Here is a 21,831-nt window from a genome sequence, read left to right on the forward strand (position 1 = left end):
GTTACATGGGATCCTCAGGGCGAAAGGAGGAGAGGAAGATGAAAGAACACATTACGCCGGAAAACGGAGATAGAAATGAGAAAGATGAACAAGAATTGGATGGAACTAGAAAAGAAGGTCCAGGACAGAGTGGAATGGAGAATGCTGGTCGGTGGCTTATGCCCCATTGTGAGTAACAGGCGTAAGTAAGTAAGTATTTCTTTTTTATTACTCTAAACTTCATATAAAAGATTCTTCTCTATTGCTCAATCCAATTCATTTTTTATAGTATACTTAATCACTATTATTTTAGTACATATAAATGCTTGCATATATTACTTGTTTATGAATGTAATTATGATAATACATATGCATAAATAAATAAAAATTCAACACAACTTAAAACAATAATATAGTACTACACTAAAATATTCTTGATTCATAAATATGTGTAAGATATTATTGGAAATTAACCAATCAAATACGATTTCACTTACTTGACAAGGTCTGACAATTTTGATTGGTTATTTAAATGTGCTAATAATATTAATGATGAATTATTATTTTGTTTAGAATAGTTTTAATAAAGCCTACGCAAAAGTTCAAGTAAATACGTTCTTATAAAAGTGATTATTTAATAAAGAATAATAATAGATTTTTTTTCTATTTTTTTTTATCATTCACTACTGAAAAGAAATAGTGATGACACATTTTATCATTTAAGATTCTTTAATTATTGGTGTTATTGTCATTATTATCATATTTACTAATATTTCAAATAAAATGTTTAATGTATTAAAATTCTATTAGAATCATTGTTTATAAAAGAAATAAAAGAATCACGCTACTTTTGTTTACTGGTCAATTAATTAGTAATTAATATGAATGAAAATGAACCAACTATGTTATTGAATGAAGCTACATTTTTAATTGGAAAAAATTCTTTCAAAACTGAACGATCCAATGAAGATGATTATGTTAATGAGATGAATCTTATAGGCCATAAAATTTGTCAAAATGGTAATCATATTATTGACAATCATATTAATGGTAATGATAATTATGAAGTAGATGATAATGATGATGTTGATGATTATACAGAATTACATCATGATTTAAGTACAGTACATGAATTAGATTCACATAGTATAGAATCTGAACAAACAATGAATACAACAAGAGTGTTAACAAAAAAAATTACAACAACACCTAATGGTATAATACATATATATCATACTGATAATTCACATAACAATAATTCTAATAATACAACAAGACATCAAAAACATATAAATAATTATGTTGACAATGATGAAGTGATTGATGATATGGATGATGATATTAATTGTGAAGATCAATCAATTAATGAACTTGATATAACGGATGAATCAATATATTATGAACCTTATTCTAAATCACAAATTAATGTAACCTTAGGAAAACGTAATCAACTTAATGATACATTAAATAAAAGATCTAGTAAAAGTCATACAACATTGAACAATGCCAATTGGAAAGTGTTAAAGCCAAATAAATCAAAAGACTATGTACTAGCTGTCTCACCGCGTCCTCCATTACCAAGAAATATACAAACATATAATCATGGTTATTATCCAAGTAGACGTGAGCATTCACATGCAAATGAATTCCATAGTAATGTTAATGGTAGCCGTGAAGGAATAGGAGGTGGTAACAATGGTCCTTTTGATTATTGGACTATTCCAAGAAATTCTCAACCGCATTACAAGATACGAAGTTCAGAGAATAAAGAATTTTATATGCCTGGGAATTTATTTCTAAATGAAAAATCTCTACCACGTTCAAGACGTAAAGGTCATAGAAATGTTAGAGAAAAAAGTGAAGCTATACTCAGTGGGTCAAGTAACACTGGAAAGCATCATAATCGTCGAAATTCTGCCAAACCTTCTGACAAGGTGGAAAGTACTGGTTTAACACAAAATAAAAATGATATACCGAATGTAACTGATCCAGAGAAATGTCGAAGTGAATTAAAAGTAAGTTTACATTGAATTATACATAATTATTTTTAGTCTAATAATCAATTTCTATTTAATTTTGAACTTGCTCAGGCATTTTGAACTTGCTCTTTTCTAGACGCTTCATCAGACACAAAGTAAACGTAAACTAGAGTCATCTTTAAAAAACTATTAGTGATGTTCACAAAAAAAACAGTTCATGTATGAAATTTAATCACTACTCTTAGACACTACTGTCACCTGAAATACATAAGGCATATTTTGAAAGAATATTTTGATTTCAACTTGGTTTCAAACTTTAAAAATCTTCAATTTTACTTTCATAAGTCAAATTAACACACATAGAAGTTTACTTATATATAATATTTCATCAGGGTACTTAACAATATTTGATAAAATATAATGTTACACTAGATGAAAATATAAATTTACAGCTTCTTATCGATTACCTTAGGAGGTTTTTATGTCACAACTACTCTGAATAATGTTGAGTTTATTTCCTTAATACAACACTAACGGTGAATTTGGTAAATGCTATGATTTTGAAATCTTTTAGAAAATGTTTTTAATTATGAAATAACTTGGACATATCAGACCACGTTTCAGTTCAAGTAAGTTTAATGACTGTAAGGAAATTATATTGTAAGTAAACAAGTACCTAGTTTCTTATTTTCCTAGTGATGACAGATATACTTCCATTATTGTTAAGTAAATATAATATATTTGCAGAAGGCTATTGTAGTAATATATACATAAGACAACCTAACGTTAAAAAGGGTGCTGACACATTTTGGTTTGTATAAGCGGAGGAAATCAACTTTTCAATTATCAATGTAGTGTATTTTAAAACCAAGACGTGTCAGCACTTTGTTTAACGTTAGGTTGTCTTATTTAAGAAATCACAATAGTATGATACAAACATCTAAATATACAGATTAGATTATGTAAATATAAATTGTTCGGTCATTTCTGAAAGCATTCGACTTAGTACTTCTCAGTCCAACAATTTTCATGGGTATTACGAGCACCATAAAACTTCAGTTTAAATTTGTAAAAGTAAATATCAATTTTGGTTCCAAACGTTCAAAATATTTTTCTGCAAATAGCAACTGATTTTGTACTAGATGGCACACCATCTATAACTCAGTATTATTAAGTGTGTACATATTCATTGATGTATTCATAATAAAACATCAAATAATTTCAAATACATAAAATATGAGGATCAAACTTCATTATAGAATAATTGAATTTTGAATTTTGAACTTCTCTTTTAACCACTACAGTCTAACGGTTAACAACTTAGTAAATGATTTATTTTATACGTTCTTTCATTACCAGTCACTTTTTACATCTTTATTTTACTATCAATATGGCTTTAATACTGCGACTGACATGTTATCTATGACATAGTAGTTTTAAGTTTCACTATGAATAAATCAGCGTTATACACATCGGATTACATATAGATATATTCATCCGCAGCGACCAAATTAAAATATGTCAGTATAGTATAATTGTATTGAGTCTTGTTTCAAATTGAGTTGACTAGTGAAATCACCCAACTTTTTGATTTGAAAAAAATAGGTGAAATAGTGCAGAAGGGATTGGGGTAGTGTAATTATCGTTTATCGCTAAAGAGTTTTCCATATCTTTTATTTATCACTTTCGTCTGTTTTTGTTTTAAATATCATTAATTCTCGTATTCATTTCCTCCCGTTCATATTTTATTCTGTCATATTCATATATTTCTGATCAGATAAACACATATCACATTTCGAAACCGTTTTTCTCATTTGAACATTCTATTCATTATTAAATCCTAAGTATTTAGTTAGCTATCCATGAATATTTTGTAAATCATCTATTGTTAAAATACTTCAAAGAGTTTAGTTAACTAAATGAATTACATTGATTGAAATCATGAGTCAATTGAAGGTAGACCACCATGGAAAACATGGAAACACTGGACAGCCGTTTCAGCCTAGTATGGGACTCCTCAGCAGCGCTCATCCACGATCTCGCCTCACAAGAATCGAAACCAGGACCTATCAGTCTCGCACGCTAGCGCTTGACCAACTAGACCACTGAGCCGGCATCCAACGGTGTTAGAGCGTAACTTCAACCAATCCACGAGATTGTGCCACCATACACCGTTGTCTTCAGTGAGTTGATATTTCACAACAGACTTGGTTGAACTACACTGGTAACGGCCTCTCACTAGAACTCCAGGAGATTCTCTTGAAGTCAGTCACTAGTGAGCAGATGATTATTATCAGAAGAGGTTTTGTGGAGATTTTAGAAATTTCACTGATTAATATCATGAGTCGATTGAAACAAATAAAAATAAATACCAAACGAACATCCCCATTTATAATCTCATAACTTCAATGATAATTATTTATGATGATGTATTTATTGATTATTCTTTACAAATTGAAAAAAAGTCTATTCATCGTTAGAACATTCTTGATAAATTTCATTGAGTTAAAGTCATATAGTAACAAACAAGTTAGTTAGTTAGTTATTATTTACATGTACATTTTTCTCAGTTTGATTAAAAAATCAATACTGATAGAAATCAATAATTAATAGTGAACTGTGTACATTACTATTAGTTTATAAATAAAGATACTTGAGAAAAGTGTTTATATTTGTTGTTTGTTATGTTTGTAAATAGTTTTATATTGATTTATTCAGTATAATTTGTATGGATAATCAAAACAATTTTTTTGATTTTAAACAATGATGTAATACTATGTGTAATGAGATAAACATAGGCAAACAATGTATTTAATATTTAAATAAAGTAGTGATAAGAAATGTGTGAATGCAACACATTTCATTTAGTGTACTGTATTCTAAGCTACAAGAGTAAGTCATTTGATTACTATTTAGTGATTCATATTTTATAATTATAAGGTTATAACTATGATGACAACCTATTCAGATATGTGTGAGAAGCCCTTGTTGTTCGTGGTCTTTAAAAAAAATTTGTGATGTGAATTTCTGTTGCTTTTAAATATCCCATAATAGTCAGTTCAACCTATGGCTTGTCGTTCAGATATCTAAGGGAGTTACATTTGTGAACTTTGATTTCGTTCGGGTTATGATTATTTATGTGATATAAATTCAATAACAGTAATTACACAAGCAAGTGGCTATCAGAACCAAGTGGCTAAGTGAATAAGGCGATGGCGTTTGGTGCGAACGGTTCAGGGTTTGAGTCTTGGAATCAACATCAACTCTGAGATGCGGGCACATCCAGTTGACGAGTCTCAGATAGGACGAAACGCGCGTCTTAGATTCCTCTGCTAGCCACCATACATCTTTGTTTATCATTTTTTCCTCATCAAAATGTTTCTCGATACACTGGTAGATCATATCATAGTGAATAATGAATATTAGTAGATAAACAGAACTACAAATATTTAACGCCTTTATACATCACGTATTGGTTACATTCTTAGTTAACTACATAGTTCAGTAAGAACGGAATTGAGATTTTAAATTGTAAACTGTCTCCTTACACAGAAATCAACTAGTTACACACAAACCAACTAGGTATATATATATATATATATATATTGCGTAACAAAAATGCTTGAAATGAAAAATTATTTTCAACAACTATCACAATGTTAATGTTTAAAGTATGTCGACCATTGAATGTTTATGCACAGTTTAATTGAAGCGTGTTAAGGTGTTTCGATATTACTATTTTCAAAGTTGATGTTTAAGTTATTGTTATTATTATTGTTATTATTATCAGCTTTATTCAATATTATATTTTTTGTACAATATAGAATTCTCAGCGTAAAGTATTTCAACAAGTTTCCGTTTCTTTCTTTTTAGTCGGTCCTGGCGATAAATATTGTGTGATCGCCAGTTAGATATTAGCAGTTCAGTAAATAAACATCTGAATAATGTGCATCCTTTTCGTTGTATATTGCCAGCAACCACATTGTCTCTTATTGAGTTTTTTGTAACTTTGACAACAAAAGGTTGTACATTTTTCAGAAACTCAGCAGAATAGGTCATGTGATTAATAAACATAATGATGTATTAAAACAAACAAAAATAAATAACTTGTTGAAATATCTAGATTGCAGGAACAGGTAGCCCAGATGCTCAAGCAGGCCGCCCTTTATATGTTTATTTGGTACACTGTCCAAGTACTTTGATAATAATAACAAAATGACATGAAATTTCTCGTTCTGAAAATTAAAGATTCAAACTGATCTAATACGAATAGCTGTTTTTTTATAAATATTTTCATTTGGTTTGAAAATTACTTTACTGCATAAGAGATATTGATTAGATGTTTATATTCATCATCAAATCTTTCGTTACTTTGATTATATTCAGATGACTTTTTTGAGTAATATATACATTTATAGTGTGAGTCCATTATAACTGTATGTTTCTTTGTCTGTCTATTCAAAATTGAATTTCATATTATAAAGTAGTTTAACAAACATTCAACAAAAATTCCCTAGCCTAGTTCATTCTTGATAGTGCTGAAATGAATCAACTGACTACTCACAGAAACCATGGTGATACTGCTTATTATATGTTAACTAACTAGTGCAATGCGTTCAGTAGTATAAGATGTTGTTCTTAAGTACAATAACTTAATGAAGATTTTTATTTCGATATAATGACAAACTATTTTATGATTCTTTCATTTAAAACTGAGAGTCTAAAATTTCATTTAAAACCGTATTCTTGATCATTGCACAGATTTCTTATGTTTATTTCAAAATATGGACTAATATAAATTTTATTGTTGATAAGCTTGAACCAAGGATTAATTTTAGCCCATTAGAATAACACCGATTCACTTCAAGTTACACTATGAGACATTAGTTGGATTTCAAAGTATGGAATGTACCCATTTTATCATTTTGTAAAAAATAAACTTTTTACTAAACTTAGTCTTCAAGTGGAGGATCCATACCTGAAAAGAATATAAAGCTCATGTAAAAAATAATTAATAATAATCCATTATTTTTTAAAATAGCTACTGAAATTTATCTAATAAAAAGCAGTTGTTTCGCAAGCTTGTAAATAGTTTCACTATCAGAACTAATTCAGGACGTGCGTTTCGCAAGTATTAGGACACATCAGCTGCATGAGTAAGTATTCGAGTTTATATTGACCCCGGAGTTCGAACCCAGTACAGTCCACTTTAAATGCAACCCCGTTACTGATTTAGCTACTGAATTCAGTTGGATACTCACTTGTGTAAGAGGTATGGAATTTAATCCAGTTTGAAATCGTCTGGATTATGCCGTTGTCGATATTATGACTGCAATTCGATCAGTCTTCGTTTGCATACGTGGACCCTGTAAGAATAGACTTGGTATTAGCCATGATGACACATTCCATTTATTCTATATTTAATTGTGTCGTAATGTCCATATCGAGCCAATCCTCACAAAATATTCATGTTCAAACGAAGACTGATGGAATTTCAGTCAATATATCAACAACGGCATAATTCAGATCATTTCAAACTGAATTAAATTTGATTTCAAATCAAGTATAATTTTATGTTTGATCATTTTTGTTAGTCGTCGATAATGTAGATATATGATATCAGAGAAACTAACATTTTATTAGAAACATCTTCTGTTGTCATCAGGGGGATTTTTTATTTGAATGTATAAATACAAATATTTATAATTACAATATATAACATGACCCAACGACTACTTTGTCTTCAGTAAATTGGCTTCATCTGCCATAATGAACAGCAGTACTATTGGACTGGTGATAAGATATTATCACATCCACTTAAATTTCTCGATCCAATCCAGAAAATATGAGTAAGATTATATACCATAGGGCTAAATACTGTACTTTAAGCTCAAGAATGAGAATTTGTTTAATCATTTTTGAGAAAGTGCTATGAATTTTTTAAATAAATCAAAAGTATAATACATAGATGTATATTGTACTTTTACACATAGTATTAACTGAATAGATAAAACGATACTATTTTAAACTTATTTACACACGCCTGTTACCTATTGTGAAGAGGAATAGGGCTCCCACTAGCATCCTCCAACGAACTTTGTTCTGAGAAGTCCTTTCCAATTGTTTCCAGTTGCTATTCATCCTTTTGATGTCTGCTTACAATTCTTGAATCATTGTATTATTTGGTCTGCCTCTTTTCCGTTTTCCTTTCGGATTCCAAATTAGCGCTTGCCTCGTCATGCAGTTTGATGGTTTCCTTATTGTATATCCTATCCGCCGATACTATATTAAAACATACTAATATCTGATTCAAGCTGATAGTAAACAACTGATATTTTAAAAATCATGCCGAAACGGGAGAACGTTTTGTGGTAGTGTTGACATATGATCGATCACTTTCATTTATTTTGATAGAGATGACCACTTATGGATATTAGATTGATAACTCGAAGGCCCCAGTGAATATTTTTCAAAAGAGATAATGGATGAGCAAAGAAGCTTAAAATGACAGTGTTAACTTTTATATAAAATATTTGATAAAAAATAATCCTAATTAATAGTTTTTGTATATACCAGTAGTAATTCATTTAAATAACTCCTTAAAAAACTAGGCATCATCACTAATCAGATTATTGAAGTTATTTTGAAACGAATTGTGAAGCATTAAAATCATCATCTAATAAAAAATGAATAATTTAAAGAGGTTTAACACTCGTTTTGCTTATTTTTAAGAATAATGAGTTTTCTCATTAAACGTTCACTGCTAAATTTCATTTTTGACAGTCTACGAAAAATTGTTACTTTCATTCATTATTTGAAACAGTAAACTAGTGAAATCTATATGCTAAAGTCATAAATAGGCTAATTGCTACTGAATGTTTACTGAAGTCACATTCATTAGATCATCATTTCATGGTACGGACAAAACAAACTAACAATAAGTCAACACGTTTCATTATGATATATTTCATATCTACACAACGTTATTTAAACTGTGAAAAAAAAGAAAGAGTAAACAAAAGTAGACCAAAAACAATGTGAAACATATACGGCAGATTGGCAACAGAAAGTCAAATCTGAACTAAAAAATAGACTAACCGTCACTCCATACAAAAGTTTGAAAGTATATGTGTACTATAAATTACTTACAACAAATGGATTGTGGCTGTTATTGGAATCAATAATTTGTGTTTTGTCTTGCTTAGGGTTAGTCAGCTCGACATATCTGAGTTTCCATGTTGATGTGCACATTAAAATTATTACTCCATAACTCGCACTTTCAAACCCCAACCCATTACTTGTTGAGCCAATGAATTTAACTAATAAATAGTTCGATGGGTAGGATGTTTATGTTATAATCAAAAAGGATTTCAGTTATTCAGTTGTTAAATTTTGATCAATCTCTGTTAACACACTTTCAACTTATATGAATTTTCTCGATATTACTCTATTCTACAAGGTTTTTTATGCATATTTGTACATAGTTATCAATTTTCAACTACAAAAGGAAGCTTTTAACTAGATATTATGGATAGAACAATGTGTGTGTGCTTTTTTATATGATAAACTGTTTACTTTTTACACTAAATCAGCTTGATCAGTGATAGAAAATTGAATACTTTGGATTTGTAAAGATATAATTATTTAGTATTTAGTTAACGAATTTTCACATTTATTATACCATCCTAGTAATTAATGAATAGTCAGATGGTTATCGTTTCGATATAAAATATAATTAAATTACAAGTTTTAAATATGATGAAATCAATATCGATGATGTTGTTACTATAAAATAAGGCTTGACAACTACCTATCTATTCACCTCATTGATTAGTACTTTATGAAAAACGTTAAGATGAATAGATAGTTTGAATAAGTGAATAATAAAGAACTAAATCGACTTTTTTCTATTATTATTAGTATCTTTTCTTAAAATGAGAATTTCAAACCCTCCTTATTTGTTTTGTATGGACCAAAAACTATTGATTTTATTATTGTACTAGTTCATTAAAGAGATTTTTTATGCATAAATCATTCTTTGTTTTTTTTAATTATCAGTTAAGATTAAATTTGTTTTTAATAAAAAAGTGCAAACAGTTAGTTAACTGTTCAATTTTAAGCAGTTTTAATTACTATGCAGATAATAATCAATGCATAGAATACTGTAGATTTGTAATTTGATGTTGATCTTTAATAATTTTGCATTCATACGATTCTACAAAATCTAAAATAATAATTATAGTTTAATAGTTGAGACTATGAGTTATTTGAAGTTAGACAACAGTGGAAAACCTGATAGCACTGAACGGCCCTTTCCGCAGAAATCTGCATCCACGATCCCGCTTGCGGGATTCAAACCCTAGGTATATCAGTCTTGCGAGCGAACGTTTACACTCTTGACCACTGAGCATTGCTGAGGGGCCCCATAATGGGACGAAACGGCTGTCCAGTGCTTCGAGATTTTCCTTGGTGGTCTAGCTTCAAATAACTCATGATCGCAACTATCAAAATTACTATAATATCCACGAAACCCCTTCTGATAATAAATATAATTTAGTTCATTACGATTTCCTCTTAACTGCGCACGAAATCAACAATTTATACTGTTTAAAAAAACAGTAGTCTAGACTGCGTGAAATCAATCACCCGAAGCCTTAATAGAACAGTTTCTAAACTGTCATAGTAAGCCAACATTTATTTCATTGAAAAATAATTATTATTAGCTTAGGTCAGCTTCATATATATTGTAAAACTGTTGAATAAAATCAATGGGAAATATGAATCCAGTAATTCAATTGGTTAGCTACATGTATACACTGCTCACTTCACTTACACATGATTATATGGTTTTTCAAATAATTGCAAATAAATGAACTAGGTGCATATCATGATTGGATTATTTCAGAAATAATAAAATAAATCATGAATAAATCTCGTTTGTTACCATAATTTCATTGAACTTAAAACTCAATTAATTACTAATAAAGATTATTCAACTTGGAAAATATGTTACTTACTATATTTATGCTATGTGAATAATATTTTTCAATCATAAATACAACTGTTTGTTTACAGAGACTAAAAAACCAAATTAAGATTGAATCTGTAAAGTGTTTGTGAAATAGTGTATTGATTTATGTAAATCAATATTGTTTTATTACAAGTAAAGTTTACCATCTATTTACCAACCTTACTTCAAAACTCATCTTTTATTTTTTCAAAAAAAGAGAACAACTTATTTACTGAATTCTTCTTTGAATAATTCGAGTATCTTTCACTTACTTACGCTTGTGACTTCTCGTAGAGGAGCATGGGCCGCTCACCAGCACACGCCATCCAACTCTGTCTAGAGCAATCCATTCTAGCTCTTTTCATTTGTTATTCATCCTTTTCATATCTGTTTCTATTTCCCGAAGTAATGTGTTCTTTGACCTTCATCTTCTCCGCTTCCCTTTGGGATTCCAAGTTAGGGCTTGCCTCATGATGTAGTTTGATGATTTGCGTAATGTATGTCCTATCCATTTCCATCGTCTTTTCCTAATTTCTTCTTCATCTGGAAGCTGATTTGTTCTCTCCTACAGAAAGCTGTTGCTGATGGTATCCGGCCAATGAACGTTGAGTATTTTGGGTAGACAACCATTTATAAATACTTGTACCTTCTTGTATCTGTTGTTTTCATAAAATTCAAGTTTATTAGAAACAGTTAAAAAATAATGGTAAATAATAAAATCTTCATTCATTAAAATTTATCATAACTTGTAAGTTTATTGTATAATTCATTGAATTAATGTCAGTAAATGTTTGATCTGAGATTTTATGGAAATATGAAACAAGGAAATTCAACTTAGACGACATAGAATAATTCATATTCATTTTTTATTTAATATTAGTAACCTGGAGTTTTATTTCATAGTAAAGGTAGGCAAATTATATTTTAGGTTAAATAAGAATGAATGAACTATCATGATTTCATCGAAAGTCAGTGACTAATGAAGAAACGTTTTGAAAATAATTTAGTTAATTAAATACTGTTTAGTCGGATCAGTTAAATTCTTGATCCGTAGTAAGTTTCTTGTAATATTATTCTGTGATAAATAGCCATTGAAAGTATGATATAATACCAAGTTTTCTTCTACCATTATATAAATCACAAGCTATAAGCTTTTAAAATTATGTATAATATATAATTCAGTATTTGTTATTGTGATTTATTATCTTAGAAACTTTCAATCTTATATTTCTTTAAATTACTTTTTAAACAGGTCTATTTTCGATTTTCTCGTGGAACTCTAAGTGATCCTTTCACATTTGATTATTTGAAAAATAAAGAATTATTAATACAACTTCAAGCACGTTGTCGTGGATGGATTACACGAAGTAAATCCTCTAATCAAAGGGTATGTATACTTCTAAACAATAATAAATATCGCTATTTTAATAGTTGAATTCATGAGTCGGTTAAAGCTAGACCACTTTGGGCAACCTGGTAGCACTAAATGGCCATTTCGTCCTAGTATGGGACTTCTCAGCAGTGCGCATCCACGATCCCCCTCGTGAGATTCAAACCAAAGATCTTCGGTCTCGTGCGCGAACGCTTAACATCTAGACCACTGAGCCGTCATCCATCAGTGTTAATGTCTAACTTCAACCAATCCACGAAATTGCGCCATCATCCACCATTGTCTTCAGTGAGTCACTGCCTCACAACAGACACGATATTTTAATTTAGAGCTAAAAATTACTTAAGTTTAATGATACACAGACTTTGAAATAGTTTTGACGATAAAATTGAGTGGAGAATTGAGAAAAGTTGTAGTTTTCAAACAAAGAATTAAGATTTCTTAATTTCTCAAGAAAATAAAAAAACCATTTAGATGTCTGACTCAATACGAAATTAACAAAATACAATAGCAGAATTTCAAAAGCTTTTTCACAAACGCTGACTTTGCTATATAGTAGTTGTACTGTAGCTTAATTATGAATATGACTAGTCCAAAGCATGTAACTCATTATCAGTAGACTGGAAATTATCTCATACAGTTAGAATAATTCGGTGAATATCTCAAATCTTGTTTGATCACTTTAAAATGGACCATCAGTATCATGAATTGGTTAGAGTTAGACATTAACGCCGATGGATGGCGGCTCAGTGGTCTGGAGGTTAAGCACTCGAGCGCGAGACCGAAGGCCATTGATATATCCAGACGAGAGTAGTGAACGCTAACTGTTGGTATCCATTTATGAACTAATACTATACATACATCTTTATTAGTGTTCTAGACTTAATAGGCAGGGCTGGACAGAAGAAGGACCGATCAGAACTCTAGACTGCTCATACGGCTTTACTTGTCATTGGATCGGTCGATAAATCACTGTTTTCTAATTGGCGGTATCACAACGTTATAGATTACTAAGGCAAAAGGCCACAAGTTTTAACAGTCCTTGGCTCGAATACCGCGTGCAATGGTTGTGGATTACCACCGCTGGCGTCCTAGAAGTGCCATACTAGGACGACACGACCATCTAGTGCTTCCATGGTTTTAATGGTGATCTAACATTGATCAGTTCATGACCTCAATGAAGACTGTAGTGTTGTTATTCAGCACACTGTAGATCCAGTCATGATTTCAACATATTCTTTGCTGTTAGTAAATGGATAGCTACCTGTAGCTATCATATTAGTTCCCCGGAATCCTTTAACCATCTACATGACTTCAAAAGCAATATAGAACTAATCAACAGACTGAAAATAATTGGAAGCGACATGTAATCATGAATTTAGTCGATAATGATGTTATAAAATAAGTAATATATAAATATACCAGTGATGATTTTAAAATATTCGCATTTAAAAAACAAATAATCACTAAGTTAATTTGAAAGTGGTAAATGATATCAGGGAAATGTAACTGCAAATGACGTACATTGTTCAATTGAGATAGGAAATATTGAAGTTTCGATCAGTTTTTTAGATTTTAGTTTTGATCATTTATTCTAACATTTAAATGATGTACTAAACAATGTTTCAGAATTACAGAGTAATAAGTACATTCGTTAATTTGGATTAGTTTTAGGGCATAATGATCTAGATTTTTATTTGATGTTAGCCATTTGGAGTACACTGTTAATCAACCCTGGTTGAGCGGCGCATTATATATTTTGTACTGATGTCTAATAGAGGGTGTTCATTCGTTTGTGGTAGGCGTTTGAAAGAGCTTTCATTTCAGGTCTATTACTATTCACGATAAAAGACAATTTACGAATTCTTTAGTAAAGTAATTTTATTCCTTTTTTGTATCATCTTCCATGAAAATGAGCCTAGAAATTTACCCTATTCTCCTGTTTACATTCGAAATCTTATGAAAAAACTTAAGCTTAATCAGTGCCTTATACTTTGTCATTTTTATTTGAAGCGTATGAAATAAAATTTACCTTGAATTAGACCAAAACACTGGATGACGAATTGAAATAAATTTATCTTTTTAAAAGGTATAAAAAGGGATCAAGATTTACATAAAATTCTAAAGAATTTTTTTCGATTCTCTTTTTTTCAACTATCACGATCTACATAAATAATTGAACGAATTCAAGACTGAAGAAAAAGCAGTGAGATGTATTCAGAAAAATGCAAGTATTATGCTTGATCCTTGGTTTCGTCTAATGTTGGCCTTAAAACCATTAATTCGTACACATCGTACAGAAGAGGAATTGTTATTCCTTAGAGTTAGTTTAATTGTTTTGTTTTTTTTCATTTTAAAAATTATTATCCATTATTAGTTGTTATGCACAAGATTTATTGCAAACCATAGTTTCTCATCAAAATACATTGACGTTTGTTTTATTGATATAATGTACAATCACAAAGTAGACTATTTTCAAGTGATGTTGAAAAGTATTTATTCTATTACTTTTGTATAAATGAGTTGTAAATTACAATTTCAATGCTTTTAATAACTTTGAATGTGATATGGTAGAACAGGCTTTGTGAAAAATCGAAAATATATTTTCTTGTTTATTTCTTCTTATCAATAATAACAAGTCATAGGGAGTAACCAAATTACCTTCGATTGCCCACATAAGTTTCTAAAATTTAATTCACCATCCCTATTTTAAATGGTATAACGTTATGAAACTCTTTAACTGAAATAAATAAATCAAAATGATCTTCATTTTCTGACCTTAATTTAAAATGATTCGCTTCATTGATATAAATTCTGTCATTATTATGTTTATTGAAGTAATAACCTATCAAAACCCAAGTGCTTTATTATGATCGAATCCAATCGATCGTTTTTACAACTTTCTTTCAAGCGTATCGCGTATCGCCTCCATAAATACGAATATTTACGCACTATCCTTATTTACTAGCAGATCCTGATAGACAAACACTGGACTATCCATCAAAATCACTTTCATTTTATCACTGAAACTAAAATTAACTGAAGATGTTCAGATACATTTCAAAAAGCCACAAGCAAAATCATTTATTAATAAAAAAACCAAAGAAAAATATCCAAATGACACTTCTCTACCGTCTCAAACCTTTCCTGCTAATTACATATTAAAATATAAACATCATACAAGAACAACCAGATAGTTGTATATCCACTAGAAATAGGGCATTATAACACGCACTACTTTCAGATTATTATATGACCGTATCTGAGATCTTTCTTATGAACATATAACTCATTATAAATGTCTGTTTAAAGAACCATATAAAATGTAAATTAACAGTAAAGTGGGTAGTAGGAATTATCGAATGTTACTAAGATCACATGGATTGGAACTTCTGTGGATCTCTAAATCAGGAGAAAATAGCTTTTCAGAGCTGCATTATTTTCACTTGTTATCAATCCTATCGTAAATAATATTTATCTTACTACCTTACTAGTAAACTAGTAAACATCTTTATTGCTTACTCCAATCTTATTTGTAGAGTGAATTAGAAAGATACAAAGCACTAGTTCGTATGTTACGCTTCGAAAATGCGGAATATCAAGCAAGAGTAGCAAATTTAGTACAGTTGGTGAGTTTGGTCATTTCATAAACATTTTTTCTCTCCGTCATTTAATTTTATTCAGCCTAGTTGTAATGTTTATTTATTATTAGAGCATAACTAATGAAATGGTATCACTTTTGATCTATTTTTTCTCTCTTGATTTATATATATATATATATATATATATATATATATATATATATATATCGCCTTACTAAAACCACCTCATCGCAAAACCGCGGACTATTTTTAAAAGGACTGATTAGATTCAAAAAGTTATTCTGAATAAGTTAACAATCGTCAGACTACATGTGATCGTCAGATTTTACTGTATAGGTGATTTATTGGTGGAATAATACACAGACCATTGTTCAGACAGCATACAGTATATTCAGATTACTTAGAACAACAAAGTATCGTATTTCTACCGAATATCTGAAGTCGCCAAACTTTAAGTTATAGTCATTAATTGTTATTAATATGACATGAATTTGGGCTTACACTAATGAGATGCTATTCATGCTATAATGAGAATCAACTATGAACGTTACGTAAGACTCCATAGTAGACAGGTTGTTGAAAGTAATGATTATGTCTTGAAAATCCGGGCTTTCGGTTTATGAGCTTAGATTTGATGGTTTAATTAGCTTATTTTCTAACAACTCATTATTGTCTCATTGTCATATAGTTTTTGACTGATTTGTAGATTACTCAGATATCTGTTCTGTGGGAAAATTTTTTATATTCACCCCAGATAAAAATTATTCGTACTTTATGTGTTTTATGTATTGATACAAACATGTGTCCATATATTCTTTCGGTTCCATATATAAAATTGGTTTCTTTGGCTAGAAAAACAATTCTTATACCCAGATCTGGAAATGAGTTTGCTTTATGATACTATAGATTTTCAGGAACTTAGTAACAGTTAGGATGAAGACTTTAAGTTTACACTTTAGCTTCTCTAGTTCTTTTATTTAATGTTCCTTTAGATCATGGTTTTATTTCTAAAAGCCTATGATATTATTTCTGGTGTTTTGATTAAATAACTCCCTTAAAGAATGAAGGTCGTATTTGTTTATCAGAGAAAGCTGTCCAAGAAAAGGTTTCTTTGTTAAATGATATATTATAACCCGAATTTTTAAAATTAGAACAGCTTGGTTTAATTCTTTTAAAATTTGGACACACTTCTCCGACTACCTGGCATAAATGTTGTTGCTAACCCTCTGATTAAGTGAAATATAATGAGTATTTCTCAACTTTATCTAATCCTTTTCTATGGTTTTTATTCCACGGTTTTCCATTTTTTGTCATTGTTAAAAAATTCATTTCTACAGAGAATCGGTTTGTAGTAGTTGAAGAATTCTTTACTGGCATTATTATTCAGTTATTATTTAGATAGGCGGTTTAATAGAAATCACCAATATGACAGAATAATTTTTCTCATTGTTAACACTTTTGTTTTTCTGGCATGAATTCCTTTCAGTTGGAACAAATGAGTACAAATGTGTCAAATGCATCTACAGTGCAAAGTTTAGTACAACAGGTAAATCTATTCATATATACATAATGAATGACATTATATAAAGTATTTTTGATATTTAATATAATTCATTCTGTGGATTTAATTCACTTTTGAATGACTACTTATTCAAGTTATTCTTGCAATAAAATGTTAAAAAAGCGATAAATCCAAGCACCTCGACCAATTGTCTAAAGAATCTATGAATCACTATAGTCGCTTATAGATAAGACAGTAAATGAAATCTTGATTTGCTATGGTACCCATACAAACTTTGTAGCTGAATACTTTTGGTATCTGAAAATTCACAAATACTGAACATATAATTCATTTTTACAACGACTCGTTATAAAAAACCCTTTTGTTGGCCCATGGTCTGGCTCCAGTTAGATCGTATGGTCGTTATCGAATGACTGCTGTCGAAATATACATCCTGGCTATCCTCGTACATAAGTGACTTAACTCGCGTTTGTGTATAACGGAATCAAATAAGTCAAATATAAGAATGAATTTTGAATACGTATATTTCATACTATCATTGATCCAGACAAATGATCAAAGAAACGGGGCGAAGAAACCGAAGAGAGCGAAGCAAAATGATGTGCAGTGGAGAAAGCGTGTGTTCCAACTCAATTAAATCAAGCGTAAATCAATATTTATAGTCAGACAAAAATCAGTCACAGGTATGTGATGAGTAAGATATGAACTGCACACACATACACATAAAAACAGTCAAGGTTGATAAGCGATTAAGTAGCGGTGTAAAAATATGGCTTGTAAAGAATGAACAAACTAGCTTTTAGGGAAGCCGGAATAAGCTATGTAGGCTTAACATAGCAACTTACACTACATCCTTATATTATGCCATAAAATACAATGGTAGTCTTCAACAGATGATTGGTTGATTTGGAAGTGGATATCAATGATCATTCTAAAGAGGTGTCGAGACGTCATGGTGAAAGCCCTCTTATTTTAGAATATGTCCGCCTGAGATTTCGAGATTCGAGATATTCGAAAGATGTTAAATGGATTAAATACTCTCCAATATCAGATTTTACCATTTGGATGGAAATCAAATGCAGCCAAATATAACCAAGGTTACAAATCATAATTTTAAACATCATCAGAGTAAATTTCAAATGTACTAATACGTTAAGTGAAGTCTTCAATGATTTAAACATATTGGGTGATCCAATAACGCAGGAACATAAATCACAACGATTTACTTGCTGGGAGCTAAACACTTCTTATTTTCGAACATGATGCCTCGCGATTTGACATAAATAATCTTTATTAAACAACTTAGTAAAAAAGTATCCAGTCATTTCAACGGAATCGAGAATTGTAAACTAATATGATGAATGTCATTTCAGGTAAAGTACATGCTGACATGTGCACAAAAATGCATGTGGAGTAGGGTAATAACACGTATACACTGATAAGCACCGCAACTACACTAACAAAAATGTTTCTTAAAGTACGATAGTCAGATGGAATACGACTCTTCACCATAAAATTTCATTTAGGAAATTAATTATGTATTCTGATCAATGGTCTATTGTATGATACTGAATGGTGCTATTGATTCTACTAACAGCGTCAATGAAGGGTCATTTGATCCGAATGTAAATCATTTATGATAACATATATTAATTATTCTATTACTTAATTATTCTATTACTTTCCTCTACTTTCTCCCTTCAATCTAATTGCTTCTTCATAGATATCAGAAGCGCTGAGTAAAAACCAAGAGTTCTGGCAGACGTTAGCTGCTGATAACAAGGCTTTAAATGCATTAGCTCCTCAGAAGCCTAGTAATTTGCTTGAAGTTGAGCCGTCTCCCCTAAATCCCGGTAATTAGTTATTGATCTATGTAATATAAAAATATTTCGCTACTTATTTTATTCGTTTCTTATGATACATATAAGCAGCAACCAAACAACTTTTATGATGATCTTAATAATTTAATTTAGACATTTTTATAGCCTGATTATCAGATATCATAACTCGTTACTCATAATGAAACTTTGAAGATCATTTTTAAACCTGGAGTTGACACCTAGTCTTACTAAAAAGCCTACGTTCAATTCCAATGTTTAGGTGTTTAATAGTTGTAAGTGTAGGGGAGTAAAATGAAAAGTTAACATCAGTCTAAACTACCATATTCATAAATGATACATTTTTATAAGCATAATATGGAATTTGTGATTTAATTATAAAGAGAGCTGACTGCAATAACTTTAAAATCCTCAACAAATTAAATGTAATACAATTGTTATTAGTTGCAGTTCAGCTAATGAACACACTTTAATTTCATTCATTACAAGCGTGAATCTAATAAAGTTTTGTATTGTCATACCAGTTAATGGGAATCAACGAATTTCCGCCTACACAACCTAATTACCATAATTTACTAATTTCATTATAATACATCAATTATTTGAAGCGAGTGACTGCTTCTTATATACAACATTTCTACGTCCTAAGAATGACAACTTCATTGATTCAAAACAGGTACATCTTAAATTTATTTCAAGTTAAAAATAATATCATAAAAAATTTCCTATTGAACTTAAACATTACAAATTGTTAAAAAATCACTAGTATAGGGGTTGTGGAGATTATTAAGTTTTTGATTGAGATCATGAACCGATTGATGTTAGACCACCTTTGGAAACCTGGAAGCACTGGGACTCCTCAGCAGTGCGCATCCACAATCCCGCTCGCGGGATTCGAACACAGGGCCTTCGGTCTCGCGCGCGAACGCTTAACCTACTGGATCACTGAGCCGGCATCCAATGGTGATAGTGTCTAACATTGTCTAACATTGTCTATTCTACTTCATTCAGTCATTCTAACATAATCCTACTCATACATGTCATCATTCCATCCAATAAGATATATATATATATATTGATGTACGGTATCAACACTTGTTAGTAATATACTTATATTCTATTCACAAAAAACATTTTGTCTCAATCGATAATCAATCACATTTATTAGACAATTGAATTGGAACAATGTATGAATTGATTTTAGACAGATTTTTTTATGTGAATCTAAAAATAATCACACGCAAAAAAATGTAACATCAAAAAATGTGACCAACACTATACCCTATGTACTTTGTTACATTTTCAAACCTGTTTTACTATAATCTTGAGTAATAGAAACCTAAAATATTTTGGCATTTTTCAATAGCAAACAAATAATAGGTCATTAGATTGATGTTTAACAGAATATTGTCTGTTATTTGTTAAATATTTTCTTCCTAGTGTTCTGGATGATAAGGCTTAGTTGTGTGCTTGTGTATTACATATTACTTTTTTTTCAATAATTCAACTGTTATGATAATAATCAATTTCAAGTTTGTCATATATTTCTTCTATAAAACAACACCAGTAACTTGATGGTAAACGTTTATAATAACATTAATAACCAAGCAAATTAAATGATGTAATTAATCCATTACATTCAGGTGATAGAACAGTTAAGAGTACATAGTGGAGGTAATTAACCTATGAAATCAAATTCATCTACAATGTAGATAAATACTCTCTAAAAATATTGTGAGTTAATTCATTTAGAATGATGGAGAAATTCAATGAATGTATCAAAACTGGCTTACATCGTAACCTAGTGATATTTTCTTTTATGATGGATATTATTTTTAAGGCATACTATTAAACAATTCTGAACAATTATCAGAATGGGATTTTGTGGATATTGTAGTAATTTTTATTAGTTGAATTCATGAAATCGTGGATGCGCACTGCTGAGGAACCCCATAGTAGGACGAAACGGCCATACAGTGCTTCCAGGTTTTCCATAGTTGTTTACCTTTAATCGACTCATGAACTCAACTATTAAAAATTCTGAAATAGTTAGTAATAGATATTCAATGTTACTTAGTCTCAATAAAAATGATGGTTGTTTGTTCTAATTTACTTTGATTAAGGTTAACAAGAAAATTCACTGTGATTAATACAAGTTTAAGAAAAGTAAACTTGTAGTCTATTTTCAACTTACTCATTGTTTTTTAATTACCTACATCAAAAACTTTTTAAGATGTTATTAGACTACACGAAATGAATCGAGTATTGGTATAAAAACGTTCAGTTCATGATATGTTAGAAATCACTTCAATTTGTCAAAACAATCTGCTAAAACTGATATAACGTCTGAAGTAATAGATATTTGTTGCTTAGCCCCTTTGACTATCATGTTTTTGAACAGGTTTCAGAAGCAAAATTCAATAGTATAGTTTTGTTTATTATTCATCTTGAAAACATCACAATATCAGAGATTTTGCTTTCAATAAATGATGCTAAAATTCTAGCTTAATT

At 30.1% G+C, this 21,831-nt stretch overlaps 1 protein-coding gene across 1 annotated transcript in view; it reads left to right on the top strand.

The window, feature by feature from the left end:
- The first annotated feature begins 806 nt into the window (after positions 1-806).
- The window catches only part of MS3_00001610 (uncharacterized protein), a 46,171-nt gene continuing 25,146 nt past the window's right edge, over positions 807-21,831 (top strand). Inside the window, exons 1-6 of the mRNA XM_051209078.1 lie at positions 807-1,994; positions 12,221-12,355; positions 14,550-14,681; positions 15,898-15,987; positions 17,447-17,506; positions 19,206-19,335. Of these exons, the coding sequence (XP_051074500.1) occupies positions 861-1,994; positions 12,221-12,355; positions 14,550-14,681; positions 15,898-15,987; positions 17,447-17,506; positions 19,206-19,335 (1,681 nt within the window). The 5' untranslated portion in view covers positions 807-860. The remainder of the gene's footprint in view (positions 1,995-12,220; positions 12,356-14,549; positions 14,682-15,897; positions 15,988-17,446; positions 17,507-19,205; positions 19,336-21,831) is intronic.

This window comes from Schistosoma haematobium, chromosome 1, assembly GCF_000699445.3.
Source record: "Schistosoma haematobium chromosome 1, whole genome shotgun sequence".
NCBI lineage: Eukaryota > Metazoa > Platyhelminthes > Trematoda > Strigeidida > Schistosomatidae > Schistosoma > Schistosoma haematobium.